Source organism: Hemitrygon akajei, unplaced genomic scaffold, assembly GCF_048418815.1.
Source record: "Hemitrygon akajei unplaced genomic scaffold, sHemAka1.3 Scf000061, whole genome shotgun sequence".
NCBI classification, from domain to species: domain Eukaryota; kingdom Metazoa; phylum Chordata; class Chondrichthyes; order Myliobatiformes; family Dasyatidae; genus Hemitrygon; species Hemitrygon akajei.
Genome location: NW_027331947.1, coordinates 5,451,325 through 5,471,522, shown reverse-complemented (window position 1 = coordinate 5,471,522; position 20,198 = coordinate 5,451,325). Strand labels below are relative to the sequence as shown.

Here is a 20,198-nt window from a genome sequence, read left to right as displayed (position 1 = left end):
AGATGGAGTTCAGCCCAGGTAAGTGTGAAGTTGTTCATTTTAGTCGGTCAAATATGATGGCAGTGAAAATGTCGGGACTGAGATGAGGGGAAATGTCTCCACGCCGAGGGTGGTGAATGTCTGTAAATCCCCACCACAGAGGGTGTTGAAGACTCGGTGATCGTCCTCACATAAAACAGAGGCTGGCAGATGCGTGGAGACCCAAGGGATCGAGAAAATGAGGATCGGCAGAAGCATGTGGCTGAGATGGGAGAGTAGCCTCCATCTTGCTGATGGTTAAAGGGGCCGAATGGCCTCCTGCTGTTGTTTCTCACTTAATGTTTCAGTGTTCCTGTCCAGTGAGGCTAGAGGAATGTGAATAGAAATGAGTGTTTATAAACATAGACTGATTTAAATGACAAACACCAGGAAATCTGCAGATGCTGGAAATTCAAGCAACACACACAAAATGCTGGTGGAACGCAGCAGGTTAGGCAGCATCTATAGGGAGAAGCGCTGTCCACGTTTCGGAACGTTTCAGGACTGTCGAAGGGTCTCGGCCCGAAGCGTCGACAGCGCTTCTCCCTATAGATGCTGCCTGACCTGCTGCGTTCCACCAGCATTTTGTGTGTGTTGACTGATTTAAAAGAAACCTGCTCATTTTCTGTGTGGGTCTGAATTGTGTGTCGGGATGGGAAGTGAATCAAAACTATAACTCTGAGAACTCTGTGACCTGGGGCTGGAGGGAAAGGGATCGAGGAAGATATGGACGGAAAATCTAAATACGTATGGAAATGATATAGGGAAATAATGAAATAATGTGGGAAATGCGGCGGTGGGTAGGGCAGTATGTGAAGGGCGAGGAACAGTCACCGGTCACATGGGAGACCCTCCAGCGAAACGTGATCATGTTTTACCGCAGATCGGCAGCATTTGCGGGTTTGTTTCCGTGGCCCCGCCCACCACCTGTGACGCAAACGAGGCACATTGCGCATGCTCACAGGCCCGAGCCAGGCAGTGATGTTTTTTTCGTTCTTTGTGTAAGTGGGTCAGCGGTGGATCCGGGTTCGGGTTCGGGTTCGGAATCGGGAGGGGGTCCTCGCCCCCTTGGACGGGGAGCCGGAGACGGATTATTCTCTGCGGGGCAACACCAACGATTTCCCTTCGGTGAGTATTGAAGCCGGTCCCGAGCGGGGAGGTCTGACGTTGAGTGGTGAGTTAACTTTCCCGAACTCAAACAAGAGAAAATCTGCAGATGCTGGAAATGCGAGCAACGCGCACAAAATGCTGGAGGAACTCAGCAGTCCGGGCAGCATCTAGGGGAAGAATACAGTCGACATTACCGGCCGAAACCCTTCGGCAGGACTGGAGAATAAAAGGAGGGGGTGGGGAGGGAGAGAGAAACACAAGGTGATCGGTGAAACCTGAAGGGGGAGGGGATGAACTTTCCCGAACTGGCGGCCTCTCCTCGCTTCCTTCACAGAATCTGCCGGGGTCGGTCCGGGTTGTGAGACCTTCACACCGAACCGTCTGAGATGAGCCGCCGCTCAGCCCCTGTTGTTCTGGTCCTATTAGCAGGATGAAGTAAAACATGTTTCTATCTTGTTACTGACAGAGAAATGTATAATCTGTGTTCCGTGTGTTATCTGAATGTACTTGCCTGTGATGCTGCTACAAGTCAGTGTTTCTCTGTCCCTGTACCTTCCCGTACTTGTGCACTTGGCAATAAATTCAACAGGACCTGGGAAATCTCAGTGAGATTTGATTAGTGATGATCATCTTGGCAGCTCGGTAGGTCGAATGTATGAGACAGTACACTGTTAAATGCAAAACCCTGAACAGTGTTGATAATCAGAGGGATCTTAGACTCCAAGTTTATCGCTCCCTGAAACAGACTGCTCAGATTGATCGGGTGGTTAAGAAGGCAAATGGCATGGTTGTCTTTATCAGTTGAAGCATTGAGTTCAAACGTCGGGAAGTTGTGTTGCAGCTTTATAAAACTCGTTAAACCACATCTGGAGTGTTTCATTCAGTTCTGGTCGCTCCCATTCTCGGAAGGATATCGGGGCTTTGGAGTGGGCGCAGAAAAGGTTTACCAGGATATTGCCTGGATTAGAGGGCCTGAGTTTTAACGGAAGGTTGGACAAAATTGTGTTGTTTTCTCCGGAGCCGTGCCAGCAGGGGTGAGACTGGATGGACGTTTATAAGATTACCAGAGGATTAGAAGCCATGTCTCAGAAAGGCAGCGTCCATTATCAAGGACCTCCAACACCTAGGGCATGTGGTTTTCTCAATGTTACCAGCAGGTATGGAGGTACAGAAGTCTGAAGGCTCACACTCAGTGATTCAGGAACAGTTTCTTCCCATCTGCCATCCGATTGCTAAATGGATATTGAACCCTTGAACACTACCTCACATTTAAAATATATAGTATTTCTGTTTGTTGCACGATTTTTAATTTATTCACAGAAACATATAGCACAATACAAGCCCATCGGCCCACAAAGTTGTGCCGACATGTCCCTACCTTAGGAATTACTATGGTTACCCATAGCCCTCTATTTTTCTAAGCTAGTATTTCTTTATTTTTCTCCAGTGTCTCCAGGTACCTATCCAAAAGACCATATTCTACCCACCTCCACCACCTTGCTGGTAGCCAATTCCACACACTCACCAACCACTCCCTGAGTAAAAAAGCTTATCCGTAACATTTCCTCTGCAACTACTCCCCAGCACCTTAAACCTGTACTGTCTTTTCATAACCATTTCAGACCTGGGAAAAAGTCTCTGACTATGCACACGATCAATGCCTCTCATCATCTTATACACCTCTATCAGGTCGCCTCTGATCCTCCGTTGCTCCAAGTAGAAAAGGCCGAGTTCACTCAAACTATTCTAATAAGGCATGCTCCCCAATCTGTGTAAATATCCTCTGCACCATTTCTATGGTTTCCACATGCTTCGTGTAGTGAGGCAACCAGAATTGAGCACAGTGGGGTCTGACCAGCGTCACATATAGCTGCAACATTACCTCTCGGCTACTAAATTCAATCCCACGATTGATGAAGGTCAATGTATCATATGCCTTCTTAACCACAGAGTCAACCTGCGTAGCAACTTTGAGTGTCCTATGGAGTGGGACCCCAGGATCCCTCTGATCCTCCACACTGCCAAGAGTCTTACCATTAATGTTATATTCTGCCATCATGTTTGACCTAACAAAATGAACCACTTCACACTTATCTTGTTTGAACTCCATCTGCCACTTTTCAGCCTATTTTTGCATCCTATCAATGTCCCACTGAAACCTCTGACAGCCCTCTACACTATCCACAACTCCCGTAACCTTTGTGTCATCAGCAAACTTGCTAACCCATCCCTCCACTTCCTCATCCAGGTCATTTATTAAAATCACAAAGAGTAAGGGTCCCAGATATGCTGTAAATGATTCAGTTGTTTATTTTTATTATTTTATTTTGGGTTTTTTCCTTCTATAATATGTATTGCATTGAACTGCTGCTGCAGTTTTCAAATTTCATGACACACACCGGTGATAATAAACCTGATTCTGATTTTGAGTGGACAGACAATCTATTTTTCCTGGGGATTGAAATGTCCAATATATTTACAGTGAGAGGAGATGTAAGCAGCAAGTTTGTTTCTTTACACAGAGTGGTGGGTAGCTGGAAAACTCTGCCTGGGGTGGGAGACCCGACTGGTCACGTGATCCCGTTTGCCCCTCCCATTTAACAGCAGATGGGCAGCGCCTGTGCATCTGTTTCCGAGGCCCTGCCCTCCGGATGATGTGACACTCACTTCGCGCATGTTCACTGTCTCCGGCCGGGCGGTGTTTTCTTTTCCGCTCAGTGCTGAAGTGCATCATCTGTGGGATCGAGGGAAGGGTTCTCACCTCCTGGGTGGGGGAGCCAGGGGTCGGGATCACTGTCTGTGGGCCGAAGATATTGCGTTCCCATCGGTGAGTATTGAGACCGATCCCAAGCAGGGAGATCTGATGTTGGCGGTGAGCCCCGAACTGAGGACCAATTACTCATTTATTTTCCGATTATCTGTTCTGGTCAAAAATGTGTAGACTTCACTTAATCTGCATTGAACGATCCAAACCTGGAGCCCAGGCTGTCTATTTCCGCAGAGTTGAAATGGGAGACCCACCAATAGGTCATGTGAGGCTGTTTACCGTCGATCAGCCCTACCCTTCACTTTGTGATGCAAGATGACATGGTGTGTGCTCAGAGTCCCCGGTTGGGTCAGGATGCTTCCTCTATGTTGTGTTGGGGGATCTGACATTGGTCACTGAGTCTCGTTAACTTCCCCCAACTCGCCACGCTTCCTGAGGCTGCTCACATTTGTCCTTGAGCTTTCTGGCTGTTGTTTCTTCTCCCGGATTGGGGTGGGTGAGTAATGAGAACGTTCCAGGTTGTGGGGATCTTTGATTTCACTGCCTGCTTTACCGAGGGACTGGGAAGTCTAGGGGGGAGAGTGGTTTCTGTGATGTGCACGTGGCCAAGTGGTTAAGCAATCTGAAGGTCATGAGTTTGAGCCTCAGGCCAGGCAGTGTGTTGTATCCTTGAGCATGGCACTTAACCACACATTGCTCCTGCACGTTTATAGCCCAGATGGATCAAATCACCTAATCCTGTTCCTGTGTCTTATGTATTACCATGACAGAATGATGGCTCCTTCTTATCCCGTATTGTTTTGTGATGTGTGAGGGACAATAAAAGATTGTTCACTGAGATTATTATATTTGGCTTCAACGTTTAAATTTCAGTGAGTTTTGTTCTTAGTAACATTAAGCAGAAATGTTTGCTTCTCCTTTTCATTGTTAATGTGCTTCATTATCTCTCTGGTTAATGTTAGACCTGCGGTGAGAGGTTTATTGGAAGAAAAACCCCAACTGGAAGCCAACCATGGCTGAAGATGTGGGAATAGCAACAAGTGAACCAGCCCGAGGACTGAGAGCATCAACTGGAGAGAACAACTCTGAATCAGCTGACTTGGAGTTCCCAGTGAGTCAGTGAGGAGGAAGTTTGGTGAGTCTCATTTACTCAAACACTGGTCCTTTATACATTACATACCTGTACAATAGAAGGTGGGAAATAGTTGGTGAGACTGAATGTGCCCAGAAGAACCATTTATGCCTCTGTCAGACACAGTTGCAATCACACCAGGTCTGGTAATGTGCTTCCAGCAGCCCAGCCCTTTAAAATCACTCGCATTTTGTGGAAGTCAAAGCTGGATAAAGCGGTGGAAATTGGGCAGAATCTCAAATTGCTGGAGATCTGCACTAAAAACTGAAAATGAAGTCATCCTGACAAAATGTAATTAACCTGAATTGTAAAGATTGTTCCTCTCCCCACAGCTGTTCCTTACATGCTGAGCAGTTTGGTAATACCAATTTCTTTTTATTACATTCACTCTGGATTGGTTTATGTTTCCTGAAATGTACCGTTTTTAATGTGGAAGTGGAAATGGCTCACTCTGTGATAGTAGAACAGTAAAGTAACCACAACTTTTCCCTGCAAATTACCCTGGTACCAATTAGCTTGTTATTCCTAGAAATGTGTTCAGTACAGTTGTTGCAAACAAGGTTTACAAGAATAATCTCAGGAATGTTCGGCGTTATGTTTGAGGAGCATTTGATGGTTCTGGACCTGTGCTCAATGGAGTTCAGGGGGACAGTGGGGGTGGTGGGGGATATTTGGTTAAGTAAACCTACCAAATGCTGAAAAGCCTGGATACAGTGGACATGGAGATGATGTTTCCATTAGACTGTGATCTGATGGCACAGTATTGGAATAAAGAAGCTTCACTTTAAAACTGAGAGGAGAAATAAAATTTGGCCAAATGATGTCTGATCTGTGGAATTTGTTGCCACAGAGGTTGGTTGAAGCTGCCATTTGGGTATATTTATGACAGAGATTAATATATTCATGATTGCTGAGTAGCTTCAGGGTTACAGGAGGAAGGCAGGAATATGGTGTTGGAATAAACATCAGCCATGGTTGAGTGGTGGGCAGACCAGATGGATCGAATCACCTAATTCTGTTCCTGTGTCTTATGTCTTACCGTGACTGAATGATGGCTCCTTCTTATCCCATATCATTCTGTGACATGTGAGGGACAATAAAAGATTTTTCACTGAGATCATTAAATCTGCCTTCAGTGTTTAAATTTCAGTGAGTTTTGTTCTTAGTAACATTAAGCAGAAATGTTTAGTTCTCCTTTTCATTATTAATGTGCTTCATTGTCTCTCTGGTTAAAGTTAGACCTGTGGTGAGAGGTTTATTTGAAGAAAGATCACGACTGAAGACGAGGGAACAGCAACAAGTGAAGCAGCCCGAGGATTGAGAGCATCAACTGGAGAGAACACATCTGACTCGGAGATTCCAGTGATTCAGTCAGGAGAAAGTTTGGTGAGTCTCATTTACTCAAACACTGGTCCTTTAGACATTACGTACCTGTACAAAGGAAAGTAGGAAATATTTGGGAGTGAGACAGAATGTGCCCAGAAGAACCTGTTATGCCAGTATCAGTCTGACCCAGTTGTGAAGATGCCCCCCCATTATATTCCCTTTAAACTTTTCGCCCTTCACCCTTAATCCATGTCCTCTGTTTTTTTTTTCTCCCCTAGCCTCAGTGGATAAAGCCTGCTTGCATTCACTCTATCTGTACCCATCATAATTTTATATACCTCTATCAAGTCTCCCCTCATTCTTCTACACTCCTAGGAATGAAGTCCTAAACTATTCAACCTTTCTCTGTAACTCAGTTTCTCAAGTCCCGGCAACATCCTCATAATCCTTCTCTGCACTCTTTCAGCCTTATTAATATCCTTCCTGTAATTCGGTGACCAGAGCTGCACATGATACTCCAAATTCGGCCTCACCAATGCCTTATACAACCTCACCATAACATACCAATTCTTATACTCAATACTTTGATTTACAAAGGTCAATGTATCAAAAGCTCTCTTTACTACCCTATCTACCCGTGACGCCACTTTTAGGGAATTTTGTATCAGTATTTCCTAGATCCCTCTGTTCTACTGCACTCCTCAGTGCCCCACCATCTACCTTATATGTTCTACATTGGTTTTTCCTTCCAAAGTGCAACACCTCACACTTGTCTGTATTAAACTCCATCTGCCATTTTTCAGCCCATTTTTCTAGCTGGTCCAGATCCCTTTGCAAGCTTTGAAAACCTTCCTCACTGACCACTACACCTCCAGTCTTTGTATCATCAGCAAATTTGCTGATCCAATTTACCAAATTATCATCCAGATCATTGATAAAGATGACAAATAACAATGGACCCAGCACTGATCCCTGTGGCACACCACTAGTCAGAGGCCTCCACTCAGAGAAACAATCCTCCACTACCAATCTCTGGCTTCTCCCATTGAGCCAATGTCTAATCCAATTTACTACCTAACCTCCCATGTGGGACCTTGCCAAAGGCCTTACTGAAGTCCATGTAGACAACATCCGCTGCCTTGCCTTCATCCACTTTCCTTGTAACCTCCTCAAAACACTCTAATAGATTTGTTAAACTTGACCTACCACACACAAAGCCATGTTGACTCTCCCTAATGTCCCTGTCTATCTAAATAATTGTCGATCCTGTCTCTCAGTACTCCTTCCAATATTTTACCCACTACCAACATCAAACTTACCAGCCTATAATTTCGAGAATTACTTTTAGAGCCTTTTTTAAGCAATGGAACAACATGAGCTATCCTCCAATCCTCTGGCACCTCACCCGTAGATAATGACATTTAAATATATCTGCCAAGGCCCCTGCAATTTCAACACTCGTCTCCTTCATGGTCCGAGGGAATACCCTGTCAGGTCCTGGAGATTTATCTACTTGCCTCAAGGTAGCAAGCCCCTCCTCCTCTTCTCTCTGTATAGGTTCCATGACCTCAATACTTGTTTGCCTTATTTCCATTGACTCCATGCCAGTTTCCTTAGTAAATTCAGACACAAAAAAACCATTTAACATCTCCCCAATTTCTTTTGGTTCCATACATAGCCCACCACTCTGATCTTCAAGATGACCAATTTTATCCCTTAACTATCCTTTTGCTATTACTATACCTGTGGAAGCTCTTACTATCCTTCACCTTGACTGCCAACGCTACCTCATGTCTTCTTTCAGCCCTCCTGATTTCTCCCTTAAGTTTTTTTTTGCACTCTTTATACTCCTCCAGTACCTTATTTGCTCCCTGTTTCTTACACATGTCATACATCTTTCTCTTCTTTATCAGAGTTCCAATATCCATCGAGAACCAAGGTTCCTTATTCTTATTCACTTTGCCTTTAATCCTGAGACTTTGTTCCCAGGGTGTCCTCATGGGCCGTCCAGAAATGATTTCAGCTGGTGACAGCCCTGTTTTCCCCTGTGGGGTAACCCTCATGTGGAATCAGGCTAATGGTCGGACCTTCAACCAAGTGAGTCCAGTCTCCGCTGTTAATCTGGCCAATTTACTCTTCAGAATGCCATTGGCTCTTTCCACTCTGCCAGCGGCCCATGGGTGGTGTACAAAGTAGAATTGTTGCTTGATAGCTAGTTTGTTACATACCCCTTCGTTTGCTTTCACCATAAAGTGTGGGCCATTGTCAGAACTCAGCATCTCTGGCAGGCCATACCTGGGAATTATTTCCCGTAATAATACCTTCACAACAGTCACAGCAGTATTGATGGCAGTTGGAATAGCTTCAATCCATCTACTAAACACATCTATAATAACTAAGCAATATCTGTAGCAATGTGCTCTAGGGAATTCAATAAAATCAAATTGTAGACACGAAAAAGATCCACCTGTCTAGGGAGTCGTACCCGGTGTGCAGGGTACAGGTTACCAACCATTCCCTCCTTTCCCAGGTGTGTAAAATCATGTTTCTGATCGACTGATATTGGTAAAAAACTATTTAGGAACACAAACCTGTCCTGCTGGGTGATCCGAAAACTTACGCCAGGGACTTTCTGGCACCTCATATGGGACTACAGTTTGCACTCCTCCACAGAGGTGTTTCCCTGAAAAGAAATAACTTGAGGTAGCTGTAGAGTGGTGTATAAGTTCTTTACAAAGGTGGCATTACTAATGGGGTGGCCAAAGGAAGTCAGGAATCCCCATGTTCCTAGAGAGCCCTGTAGTCATGTACAATTCCAAATGCATAACGGGAGTCTGTGTAAACATTCCCACTTTAGTCTGTTGCTTGGATACATGCACGAGTCAGAGCAAACAGCTCAGCCTTCTGGGTGGAGACAGCTGCTTCAAAAGATGCCTGCTCAATTACTTCACTGTCCATCACTATCGCATAGTCAGAATATCATTTTCCTGCTGGATCCACAAAAGAGTTTCCATCCTCATAAAATGTTGCCTCAGGCTAGAGGGGGTATTGCAGAATGGATGGGAGAGTCTGTCCTTCTTTCACAGTGATCCGGACGGGCTAGAGGGGGTATTGCAGAATGGATGGGAGAGTATGTCCTTCTTTCACTGTGATCCAGACGGGCTAGAGGGGGTATTGCGGAATGGATGGGAGAGTCTGTCCTTCTTTCACTGTGATCCGGACAGGAGGGCTGACTCCATGGACTGAAATTGCCCAGAGATGGGGTACAACGTCTTGGGTTCGGTCACTATTAAAAGAATGTCTTACCAGATGTCCTGTCTTCACCTCAGACTCCTTCCAGTATCGGAGTTGGCCCGCGGCCAAGTCTTGCCAGTTTCCCTTGGTGCTGGAGGCCTGTTTTGTCAGGGTGTAGGCAAGGAGCCCTAGTCTCTTTGGCTTGAACCCAGGGCAAACCCTAACGGTGGTATGGGGAAACACCAGTCCTGTCTGTCGTCAAAAGAAATCTGGAACTTCGACCAGAAATGCAATGTCGTCTCTTCCTTTAACCTCTCCAATCACCATGACTGGGAATTTCTGTCCCTCGAGGGGTGCATAATATTGGCTTTCCTCAGTTGAGCACCATGTAGGGCCATAGCACAGAATCACATGGGAGCTGGCCACTGGCAGACGGGGTTCAAATGCAGTGGAGTCCAGAAAAAGTGCCCACCACTGGGTGATCAGAGGAAGCTATCAGTTGTTCGCAGTTCCAGCGTGCTATCCTTGTCCCTGCATAGAATCTCGACTTCCAACAGACAGAGCAAGTCTCTCGCTATGAGATTACTCCCCTGTCTGGTGGTGACTGTAAATGAAACCTCACACTGGTTCCCCTAGAATTCCACCTGCAGTGGCTGGGTACGTGAATACGTACGTTCCGTGCCTCTGAACCCTGACAGAGTGATTGTAGCGTCTGATAGCTGGAATCCCTTTTCCGATACTATTTCCTGATCGAGAGTGGTTGTGGTTGCCCCATATCAATCATAAACGGAATTGAAACTCCAGCAGCTGTCAATATTACACTGGGCTCTTCCTGAGGGGTGGTACTCACGGTAGGAAGCATCCTTGCTTGTCAATTTCTAAACGGGTTGTTGTCCCCACCTGTCCCTTGGTAGGTTTTTGTTCCCATTTCTGATCCCCAGATATAGCCCATTCACATCCTTCTTCCTGCTGAACATGTTCACTTTAAATATTAGTTCCTTTTGGGGTTGATCAGGAATCGAAAATCAGGTCCCAGTAATATGTCAAAGCTCGTCACATTCGATTTCGGTCATTGTCAGGCCAATCCATATTATCTGTTTTAATCATGTTGGCTTAGTTGGTAAGTTTTGGAGCAGTAGGGCATTAAACTGGGGGGACAGGCTTGGTCTCCTGTGAAAGTGCCGTAGAAGGCCACAAATCACTCCCAATAGTCAGGTCCCGATTCCCCAGGGTTAGGTTTGCATTCAAGTACTTTAGTGATGTTTACAGGTTGCTGGAGAGCCCTTTCCAAGGCTTGAATGATCTGGTCTGTCTGTTCATTCTCATTATGGTTTCCCGCCTGTGACTGCTGATAGGTTTGGTCTCTCAAATCTGCCTTCCATTTCCGCCCCTCATCAGCTGAGAGAATCATGCAGCAGAGACTGAATAAATCTTGCAGGGTTATGTTAAACGTTTGTGTAGTACTGTGGATACACTGAGCAAACTGTGCTGCTTTTTCTTTTCTATCTGGGGCCTGATTCATGATCATTATCATTTCCTGAGGCTTCCAGGGTGCATACACAGGAATCACTGAGCGCTGTCCCTCCTCCTGCTCGTGGATTGGGCAGCATTTGGGTGGGCAGTTGTCTTTGTGGAGTCACTAACTCTGGGGATTTATTGGATTCTTCCCTCCCTGTCTCGGAATAATCCTGGGTATTCCCTTTCTGGATCTCAGGATGTAGTGACATCCCTTCCCTATGCCGCTGTTTTACCTGAGTGGCCACCGTATCTGGGTACTGGGAGGATTGGGGTTCGGGAGCACTGGGTGAACTTGGCCCCTGGTAAGGTAGGAGAGGTACGGTGAGTGCCCACTCCTCATCACGGTCACTGTCCTCAAACAGGGTCGATATGACAGACATGGGTTTGGGATCCCTTGTGTCCCTATCAGTTCGAACTTTAGACTGATATTCCTGTCCTTCTCTCCTATCTGGGCCGGCCTTGGTTTGCTTACGTTGTTTTTCCTGCTCTCATTTTTTAGTGCCCATCCACCCATTCACGCTCCGCTTTTAGTGGCTCCCAACCTTTGGCGTTCCTTCTGCAGTACAGACCTCTATCCCTTTGTCACATGTATTATTCCTCCAACTTGCTGATAATATACTGTTCCACTTTACATCTTCATTCAGCCCATCTGCTCAGCACTCCCTATATTGGGATTGTGTTTGTGACTCCAAATGTTGAAGTTGAATAAAACTCGGGAGACCAGCTTCTTATCGTCACCACAGTTCATTTCCCTGTAGGAGTTTGAGACCTATTTGTCAAAGGGAAGGCAGGTAAGCACTGCCACCATCTGACTAGTGGACTGATTTAGTCAGGTTACAGCCATATATTTATACATAGTAAGCCCCATACATTCCTATTGCAAGATGTTATTTGAACTGGTACGCGCACTAAGTCTGTTGGCTCCAAACTTAATTAAATAAGAGAGTTTGCTGACTGAAGGTTTTAATTACAGATGGATATACTATCCAGTCCTTATCAGTTATTCCCTTTGCAAGGCCCTGACTTAATTACAAACAGATGTTTATTCCTGTCCTTATCAGAGAGTCCTCCTCCCTTTACTCAAAAGAGGGTACAATGTATAATGTTATCAACTAATGAGGGTACAGTGTATATTATCATCGCTCAGTATGTCACTCTGCAAGCCACAGAGAACTGATAATGAGCCTGTCTTAGCTAACCACTGAAGACAGTGTTTACTTTGGTTCAAATATTCCTATTCAGTCCCAATTATTCTTTGAGCCAGAGGTTACATAGGTTCAAAATGATTTTATTTAATATATCCTTAATTCATCAGGAGGGTTCGGGGGAAATGTTTTTGTCTAATCTAGAAACTGGTGTCACCTGTGTGTATTGTGGCAATGCAAAAGTTGCTGTAGAACTTACAAGTGGGAAGAAGTGGAGTGATATTTGGAAATCTGACTTTTTAAAGCGTAATTTAGCAAGTAAACCACATATGCACAATGTGCAAAAGCTCTGGTAAGAAAGTCCTTCATTATCTGTTACAGTCCTGCTACATAGTTTGTGTGAGAAAGCAGATGAACTCGATCAAACCCAGAGGAGATCATAGTTCTTATCGACAGTGATTTCCTAGCTCTTAAAATGAATACCTCACTATATAAAAATCACTGTGCACATGTTGTCACTGGGTAAAAATAAGCACAGTACATGATTTATGTGCACACTGGTCATTAGAAATTAGAGGGGGTATTGGAGGGAAGGTGCAGAGACTTCTAGTGTCCCTGATGCCCTCACCTACAAGATGTGCATCCAGCTGCAGCTTATAGCCCTGCACTTGAAGGAGCTCGGACTTGAAATTGTTGAATTCTGGATCAGCTGGGAGTCAGAGGGGGTGATAGATGTGACATGAAGAGAGGTGAGTTACACCCAAGGTGCAGGACGCAGGAAACTGGGTGACAGGCAGGTGAAGGAGGTTAAACAGCCATCGAAGAGTACTCTTGCAGACATCCCACACAACAGCAGGTGGACCACTTTAGAAACTGTTGGGGGGATTACCTGGCAGTGGAAAGTCAAATAAGTGTTAGGGGATTCATTAGTTATGGGAATGGAACAAGGAGGGGACTAATATCCTAGTATTAAGGCTTGCTAGAGCTAGTGTGGTGAGAGGGTGAAGTGGTTAAAATAAGTTGTAGGGGGAATGGGAGCCAGAGTGACTGAACGGATAGTGGAGAGGGTAAATTGAGTCAAATTGAATTGACTTTATTACATACATACTTCATACACATGAGGAGTAAAAGTCTTTATGTTACTCTCCATCTAAATGTGCAATGTGTAATTTATAATATATTGTTTATACATAGAACAGTCAATATAACATCAACATGCAATTATATCAGCATGAATTAATCAGTCTGATGGCCTGGTAGAAGATTATGTCCTGGAGCCTGTTGGTCCTTTTGCTGTGGTACCGTTTCCTGGATGGTGGCAGTAGGAACAGTTTGTGGTTGTGCTGAATTGGGTCCCCAATATCCTTTGGGCCCTCTTTACACATCTGTCTCTGTAAATCTCCTGAATAGTGAGAAGTTCACATCTACAGATGCACTGGGCTGTCTGCACCACTCTCTGCAGGGTCCTGCGATTGAGGGAAGTACAGTTCCCATACCAGGCAGTGCTGCACCCAGTCAGCATGCTCTCTATTGTCTCGCTGTAGAAAGTTCTTAGGATTTGGGGCCCACAACAAGCAACTTCAACCATCTGAGGTGAAAGAGGTGCTGCTGTGCTCTTTTCACAACACAGCCGGTATGTACAGAGCATTTGAGATCCTTGGTGATGTTTATGCTGAGGATCTTAAAGCTGTTCACACTCTCAACCCCAGATCCATTGATGCCAATAGGGGTTCGCCTGTCTCCATTCCTCCTGTAGTACACAATCAGCTCCTTTGTTTTTGTGACAATGAGGGAGAGTTTGTTTTCTTGACACCAGTCAGATGTTGTTCAGACCTCAGATATCAATCACTCCTACCTTTTCCTTTCCAAACAAGTTTGGCCAGCTTCTCTGTCACAGAAACTTGGAGGAGTTCAGTACGGAAACAGGCTATTTGGCCCATCTAGTCAATGCTAAAAAAATCATTTAAGGTATCTATTGCAACTACCTGACTGGGACCATCGCCCTCCATACCCCTACCATCCAGGCTCCCATCCAAACTTCTTTCAAATGGTGAAACTGAGCTCACATTCACCACTTGTGCTGACATCTCATTCCACACTCTCACGACCATTTCAGTAAAGAGCTTTTCCACATGTTCCCGTTAAATTTTCACCTTCCCCACTTACCCATGACCTCGGTTGTCATCCCACACAACCTCAGTGGAAAAAGCTGCTTGCCTTTACGCTATCTGTACCCTCATAATTCTGTATACTTCCAACAAATCCTCATGCAATGTTTAATGACCTTGTTTATGTTTAGAGCCTTTTTTAGGTGTGTAAGATGATGAGGGGCATTGATCGTGTGGATAGCCAGAGGTTTTATTTGCAGGACTGAAATGTCTAACACGAGAGGACATAGTTTTAAGGTGCTTGGAAATAGATACCGAGGGGATGCCAGGGGTAAGTTTTTTACCCAGAGAGTGGTGGGTGCATGCACTACACTGCCGGCTATTTGTGTGAGAGTGTTTCAGTTACTGTGTGGCCATGAACCCATGCAGCTCAGTGGGAACAGGGAATAATATCAATGGAGAGAGTCAAACTGAGCCAGGTCACAGATTAGAGATGGCAGAAATGCCCCATTCTTATAGAGACAGGAAGAGCATAAGAGAGTTTGATGGTCATTCCAGATACCAGCACTGTGCCCAGTTAGAAGGTGATTTCTCTCTCCAACTTGGGTTGAACAACACTGTAACAGTGTAATGCCAGATCACACCTTGACAACTTATGTGAACTCATCTGAAATGTTGTCCTGCACCCATTGACAGATATTGTAAATCTTTTTACAGGTCAAAAATGACAAGGAATTTGTGTACAGGAATCTGGAGCTCAACACACCAGTTTTGCTGTCTCTGTCCAGATATTTAAGAAGTGGAGCAAGGGATTCACTCGATCATCCTTCCTGTTCAGACTGTGGGGAAGGATTCACTGAATCATCTGATCGACATTTTGCACAGGGTGGAACGATTCATCTGCTCAGACAGTGGAAATGGAATCACTCGGCCTTCTCAACTGAAGGTACATCAGCAAGTTCACACTGGGCAAGGCCATTCACCTGTTTTGTGGGTGAGAAGGGATTCAGTCAGTCTTCCCACTTGTGGACACGCAAGTCAGTACATAGTGGGCAGAGGCTGGTCATCTGTTGAATTTTGGGGAAGCATTCACTAGGTCATCTGACCTAATGGCTCACCAGCGAGTTCACACCGGGGAGAGGCCGTTCACCTGCTCGGACTGTGGGAAAGGATTCACTTGCTCATCTAAACTGAAATTACATCAGCGTGTTCACACTGGGGAGAAGCCGTTCACCTGCTCAGACTGTGGGAAGGGATTCAGCTGGTCATCTCACCTGAAGGTACATCAGCGAGTTCACACTGGAGAGAGGCCGTTCACCTGCTCAGACTGTGGGAAGGGATTCACTATGTCATCTAATCTGAAGATACATCAGAGAGTTCATACTGGAGAGAGGCCGTTCACCTGCTCAGACTGTGGGAGGGGATTTACTTGCTCATCCCAACTGAAGGTACATCAGCGAGTTCACACTGGGGAGAGGCCATTCACCTGCTCGGACTGTGGGAAAGGATTCACTTGCTCATCCGAACTGAAGGTCCATCAGCGAGTTCACACTAGAGAAAGGCCATTCATCTGCTCAGACTGTGGGAAGGGATTCACTCAGTCAGCAAAGCTAAAGATTCACCAGCGAGTTCACACTGGGGAGAGGCCATTCATTTGCTCGGACTGTGGGAAGGAATTCACTTGCTCATCCGAACTGAAGGTTCATCAGCGAGTTCACACCGGGGAGTGGCCGTTCACCTGTTCATACTGTGGGAAGGGATTCAGTTGGTCTTCTCAATTGAAAGCACATCAGAGATTTCACACTGGAGAGAGGCCATTTACCTGCTCAGACTGTGGGAAGGGATTCATTGCGTCATTCCACCTGAAGGTACATCAGAGAGTTCACACTGGAGAGAGGCCGTTCTCTTGCTCAGTCTGTGGGAGGGGATTTACTTGCTCATCCAACCTAATGGCTCACCAGCGAGTTCACACTGTGGAGCGGCCGTTCACCTGCTTAGACTGTGGGAAGGGATTCACTTGCTCATCCGAACTGAAGTTACATCAGCGAGTTCACACTGGGGAGCGGCCGTTTGCCTGCTCAGACTGTGGGAAGGGATTCTCTTCTTCATCCCAGCTACTGAGTCACCAGTCAGTTCATACTGGGGAGTGGCCATTCACCTGCTCAGTCTGTGGGAAGGGATTCACTCAGTCAGTTCAACTGAAGGTACATCAGCGAGTTCACACCGGGGAGAGGCCGTTCACCTGCTCAGTCTGTGGGAAGGGATTCAATTGGTCATCTCAACTGCAGAGACACCAGTCAGCCCACACAGGGAAATGGCCATTCACCTGCTCAGTCTGTGGGAAGGGATTCACTTGGTCATCTAAACTGAATAGACATCAGCAAATTCACACTGGAGAGAGGCCATTCACTTGCTCTGTCTGTGGGAAGGGATTCACTGAGTCATCCGAACTGAAGGTACATCAGCGAGTTCACACTGGGGAGAGGCCGTTCACCTGCTCAGTGTGTGGGAAGGGATTCATTCGGTCATCTACACTGAAGGTACATCAGCGAGATCACACTGGGGAGAAGCCGTTCACCTGCTCAGACTGTGGGAAGGGATTCACTCGGTCATCCAACCTACAAGCACACCGTTCAGTTCACACTAGGGAGAGGCCAATCACCTGCTCAGACTGTGGGAAGGGATTCACTTCGTCATCTCAACTGGAGAGACACCAGCAAGTTCACACTGGATAGAGGCTGATCTCCTGCTCAGAGTTTGGCATAAGATTCTCTCAGCCAAATCAACTGAATGTGCATCATTGAGTTCACACTGGGGAGAGGCTGTTCACCTGCTGTGAATGTGGGAAGCGATTCACTCAGTCATCTAACCTTATGCAACTCTCACTTTGGCGAGCAACTGAACTTTTGGAGTGATAACTCCCCAACCCAGCTAACTTAAGAAATCTCATTCGGATGGATGCTTCATGATGTGTCCCGTTCCTAATCAGTACACTGAAATAACAAACTGTACACAATATGTGATTAAACAATTGAGATTTATAATTCTTACTTTGACTATAGGGTTAGTAAAGAAAACAAAAAAGAAAGAAAAAGGGCCCACTCTCTCCATTCATGTCTTCTCATCTCTCCCCAGCAAATGGTGGTGAAATTCTCTCTTCCAGACTCACAGGAAAGAACAACATTTCTGCCATTGGATAGCCCCGCATTCCCAAACCCTGTTATCTCTAGTCATAACCTAAATATTGCTGCTACAGAGAAACAATTACCTCAGCAGTGAAACATTGCATAGAGGCCATTACATTAGCAGTGAAATCTTACAGCATGTTATGCTTGTGACTCACCACCGGGTTCACACTGGGGAGGAAGTTTCAATGAGCTGCATGCTGGATATTTGTCCATCACCGTTGCTGAATGCAATTTCGAGAGTGACTGTCGGTGCTGAACTCTGCAATTATTGCTGCTGCTCACCACACCCAGTTCTGCACCCTGGTCACTGGGCATGGGAGGAGTTTCTTCTGCTGCACATTCACCTTTAATGGGGCTGGAGTTTAATATTCTGCATCTGAGACAAATAAATCAGTTCTATTTTAAACTTTGTCTTTAACACAACTAGTGTACTCAGGCCGGCTGGACCCTGCCAGTGATTCTGTTCCTTGACAGTCCTTTTAAATCCTCCCCTATTGTTCATCTCCTGCTGTCCAAACAGTCACCATGCTGTGGGTGAAGAGGTTTCCCTTAACTTTTCTACTGACTGAAGAAGTCACACGGATTGCAGTTCTGTCTGAGATGTTCTTCACCCCTCAAGTCTCTGGGCTGATGAAGAATGACATTGGGTGTTAACCTCCTTATTCAGGGCTCATTTCCATATTTTGGGCCATTTTCCCTGCTTCTAAAGGGTTGTTCAAAACACCACTCTCCTCTAAAGACTGAACGCAGAATGGGAAACCATCCGTTGGATGTTCAATGAAGCAGGGTCAGAAACCAGAGGCAGGTCCACACAGGGCAGAGTTTGGGGCTCTGGACAATGGTCGGGATAAGAATGTATGATGAGGGGAAGGGAATCAGCAGCAGGGCGTGGCAACAAATGACAGAGTAGCAAGATTTGGAAGCTCATTTGATGGAAAATAATTCAGTTGTCTGACTGCCAACACAGACAATGCCTGTTGTGAGATTCCCCATTTGTTGAGGCACGTGTGTGTTGAGAATGGTGATATCCATTGAAGCAGTTGTTCCTGCTTGTTTATCCTGTAATATTGTATCCGGATAGTTATTTTAGATTAACCTGTCTGTTATAATGTATTGATTATAATATAACTTGTGAGATTCTGTCCCTAACTGGATATGGCTTCAATTTATGGTGCCTTAATGAGGTGATGGAGGTCATTCATGAGTTTGTATTTTAAAGCAAGATTTTGGTGAATGATATTTGCCACTTGATTGTACCTGCATAAGTAATCAGATTGAGTTAAACTGCTGCAGGATCCTAGGAATATGTTGGATTGTGTCTGGTTTCTCTTGGCATTTTCTGCATTTATTGCCTTGTTTGTTTGTATTGTATGTATTTGAGTTTTTTGTTAACCACCTTGTCCTGTATTTCTGCAAGGAATCCCTCTGTTTCTGGGAAGAGGTGTCCAACTCTCAGTCAGGTGCTCGATGCTTCCTTTTCAACATCTAGTCTGCTCAGATCGTTGGGATGCCTCCCATGGAGGGTCATTTTCATTCCGTTTGTTAATGTTTTCTTCCATATTGATTATTCATTTTTCTGAGTTGGCCTCTCATTTAAGTTTTCTAGTCTTCTTAGCACAATTGCATATACACACTTGGAGTGCTGAATCCTGTTTACTTTTGAAGAAAATATATTCTTGAAAGTTTTATCTGACTGTTGTGTGATTTTTTTTTTCATTCGTGTTATTCCTCTTCCTCCTGTCTAAGGTACTGTTTGAGTGTAAGTAGTCTTTTCTGAAGTTTTCTAAAGTTCTTATTTATCTTTGTAAATTTTACTGATTGAAGTGGGACTAAGATATTTTTATTTTTAAAAAGTCAATAGATAGATAGATAGATAGATACTTTATTCATCCCCATGGGGAAATTCAACTTTTTTTCCAATGTCCCATACACTTGTTGTAGCAAAACTAATTACATACAATACTTAACTCAGTAAAAAATATGATATGCATCTAAATCAATGTCGGTATTGATGAAAGTGTTTATTGCCTTTGTTGTATTTGTTAATTATTGAGCTCTGTTTGGCAGGTTTTCTTAAGCCTCGAACTAAATTTTGTCAAAGGTTCTCCCTATTTCACACTATTTTCTATTGTCTTTGCTTGTTGATATTCCAGGTATGTGGGTATCAAGAGTCCTGGTGAAGGTTCTTGGCCCGAAATGTTGATTCCCATCCATAGATGCTGCCTGACATGCTGAGCTCCTCCAGCACTTTGTGTGTAGTTCTCTAGATTTGCATCTGCAGGTCCTCTTGTTTCCCACATACTTATTTTTCTTGAAATAACTAGCCAGTTGTAGTGTCGTGTAGCTCTGTTGGTAAAATATTAAATAAAAACATGAGAAAGAGGTGGCACAGGGTTGGAAGATGTAGAATATCAGTGGGTAGAATTAAGGAAGAGCAAATGTAAAACAAAATCCCTGATGGGAATTGTTTTGAGCCCCTCAAACAGTAGTAAGTATCTGGTCCACAAATTACAATGGGAGATAGAAAACTTTTGCCAAAAGTGTAATGTTAGGATAGTCATGGGGATTGTCATGCAGGTGATTCAGAAAATTAGGATGGTGTTGGTCTCAAGAGGAGGAATTTCCTAGAATGCCTACAAGATGCTTTTTTAG

The 20,198-nt window shown here is 44.9% G+C and overlaps 1 protein-coding gene across 3 annotated transcripts; it reads left to right on the top strand.

Annotated features, from left to right (window-relative positions):
* The first annotated feature begins 983 nt into the window (after positions 1–983).
* Positions 984–19,792, top strand: LOC140721774 (uncharacterized). 3 transcript variants are annotated; one of them, XR_012097453.1, is made up of 4 exons: positions 984–1,146; positions 4,858–5,030; positions 6,263–6,413; positions 19,700–19,792. XR_012097453.1 is itself a non-coding variant. In XM_073036571.1 (4 exons), exon 4 carries the CDS (start codon positions 15,468–15,470, stop codon positions 17,091–17,093), a length of 1,626 nt encoding a protein of 541 aa, XP_072892672.1. In that variant the 5' UTR covers positions 984–1,146; positions 4,858–5,030; positions 6,267–6,413; positions 15,076–15,467; the 3' UTR covers positions 17,094–19,221. The 3 variants fall into 3 exon arrangements, 2 of the variants coding, with proteins under 2 accessions (XP_072892672.1, XP_072892671.1); XM_073036571.1 differs by lacking the exon at positions 19,700–19,792 and adding an exon at positions 15,076–19,221 and having other exon boundaries at positions 6,267–6,413; XM_073036570.1 differs by lacking the exon at positions 19,700–19,792 and adding an exon at positions 15,076–19,221.
* Positions 19,793–20,198: the final 406 nt, after the last annotated feature.

What these genes read in the sequence shown, in the direction of transcription:
- LOC140721774 (XM_073036571.1), top strand. Translation starts at nt 15,468, where the DNA reads ATGGCTCACCAGCGAGTTCACACCGGGGAGAGGCCGTTCACCTGCTCG.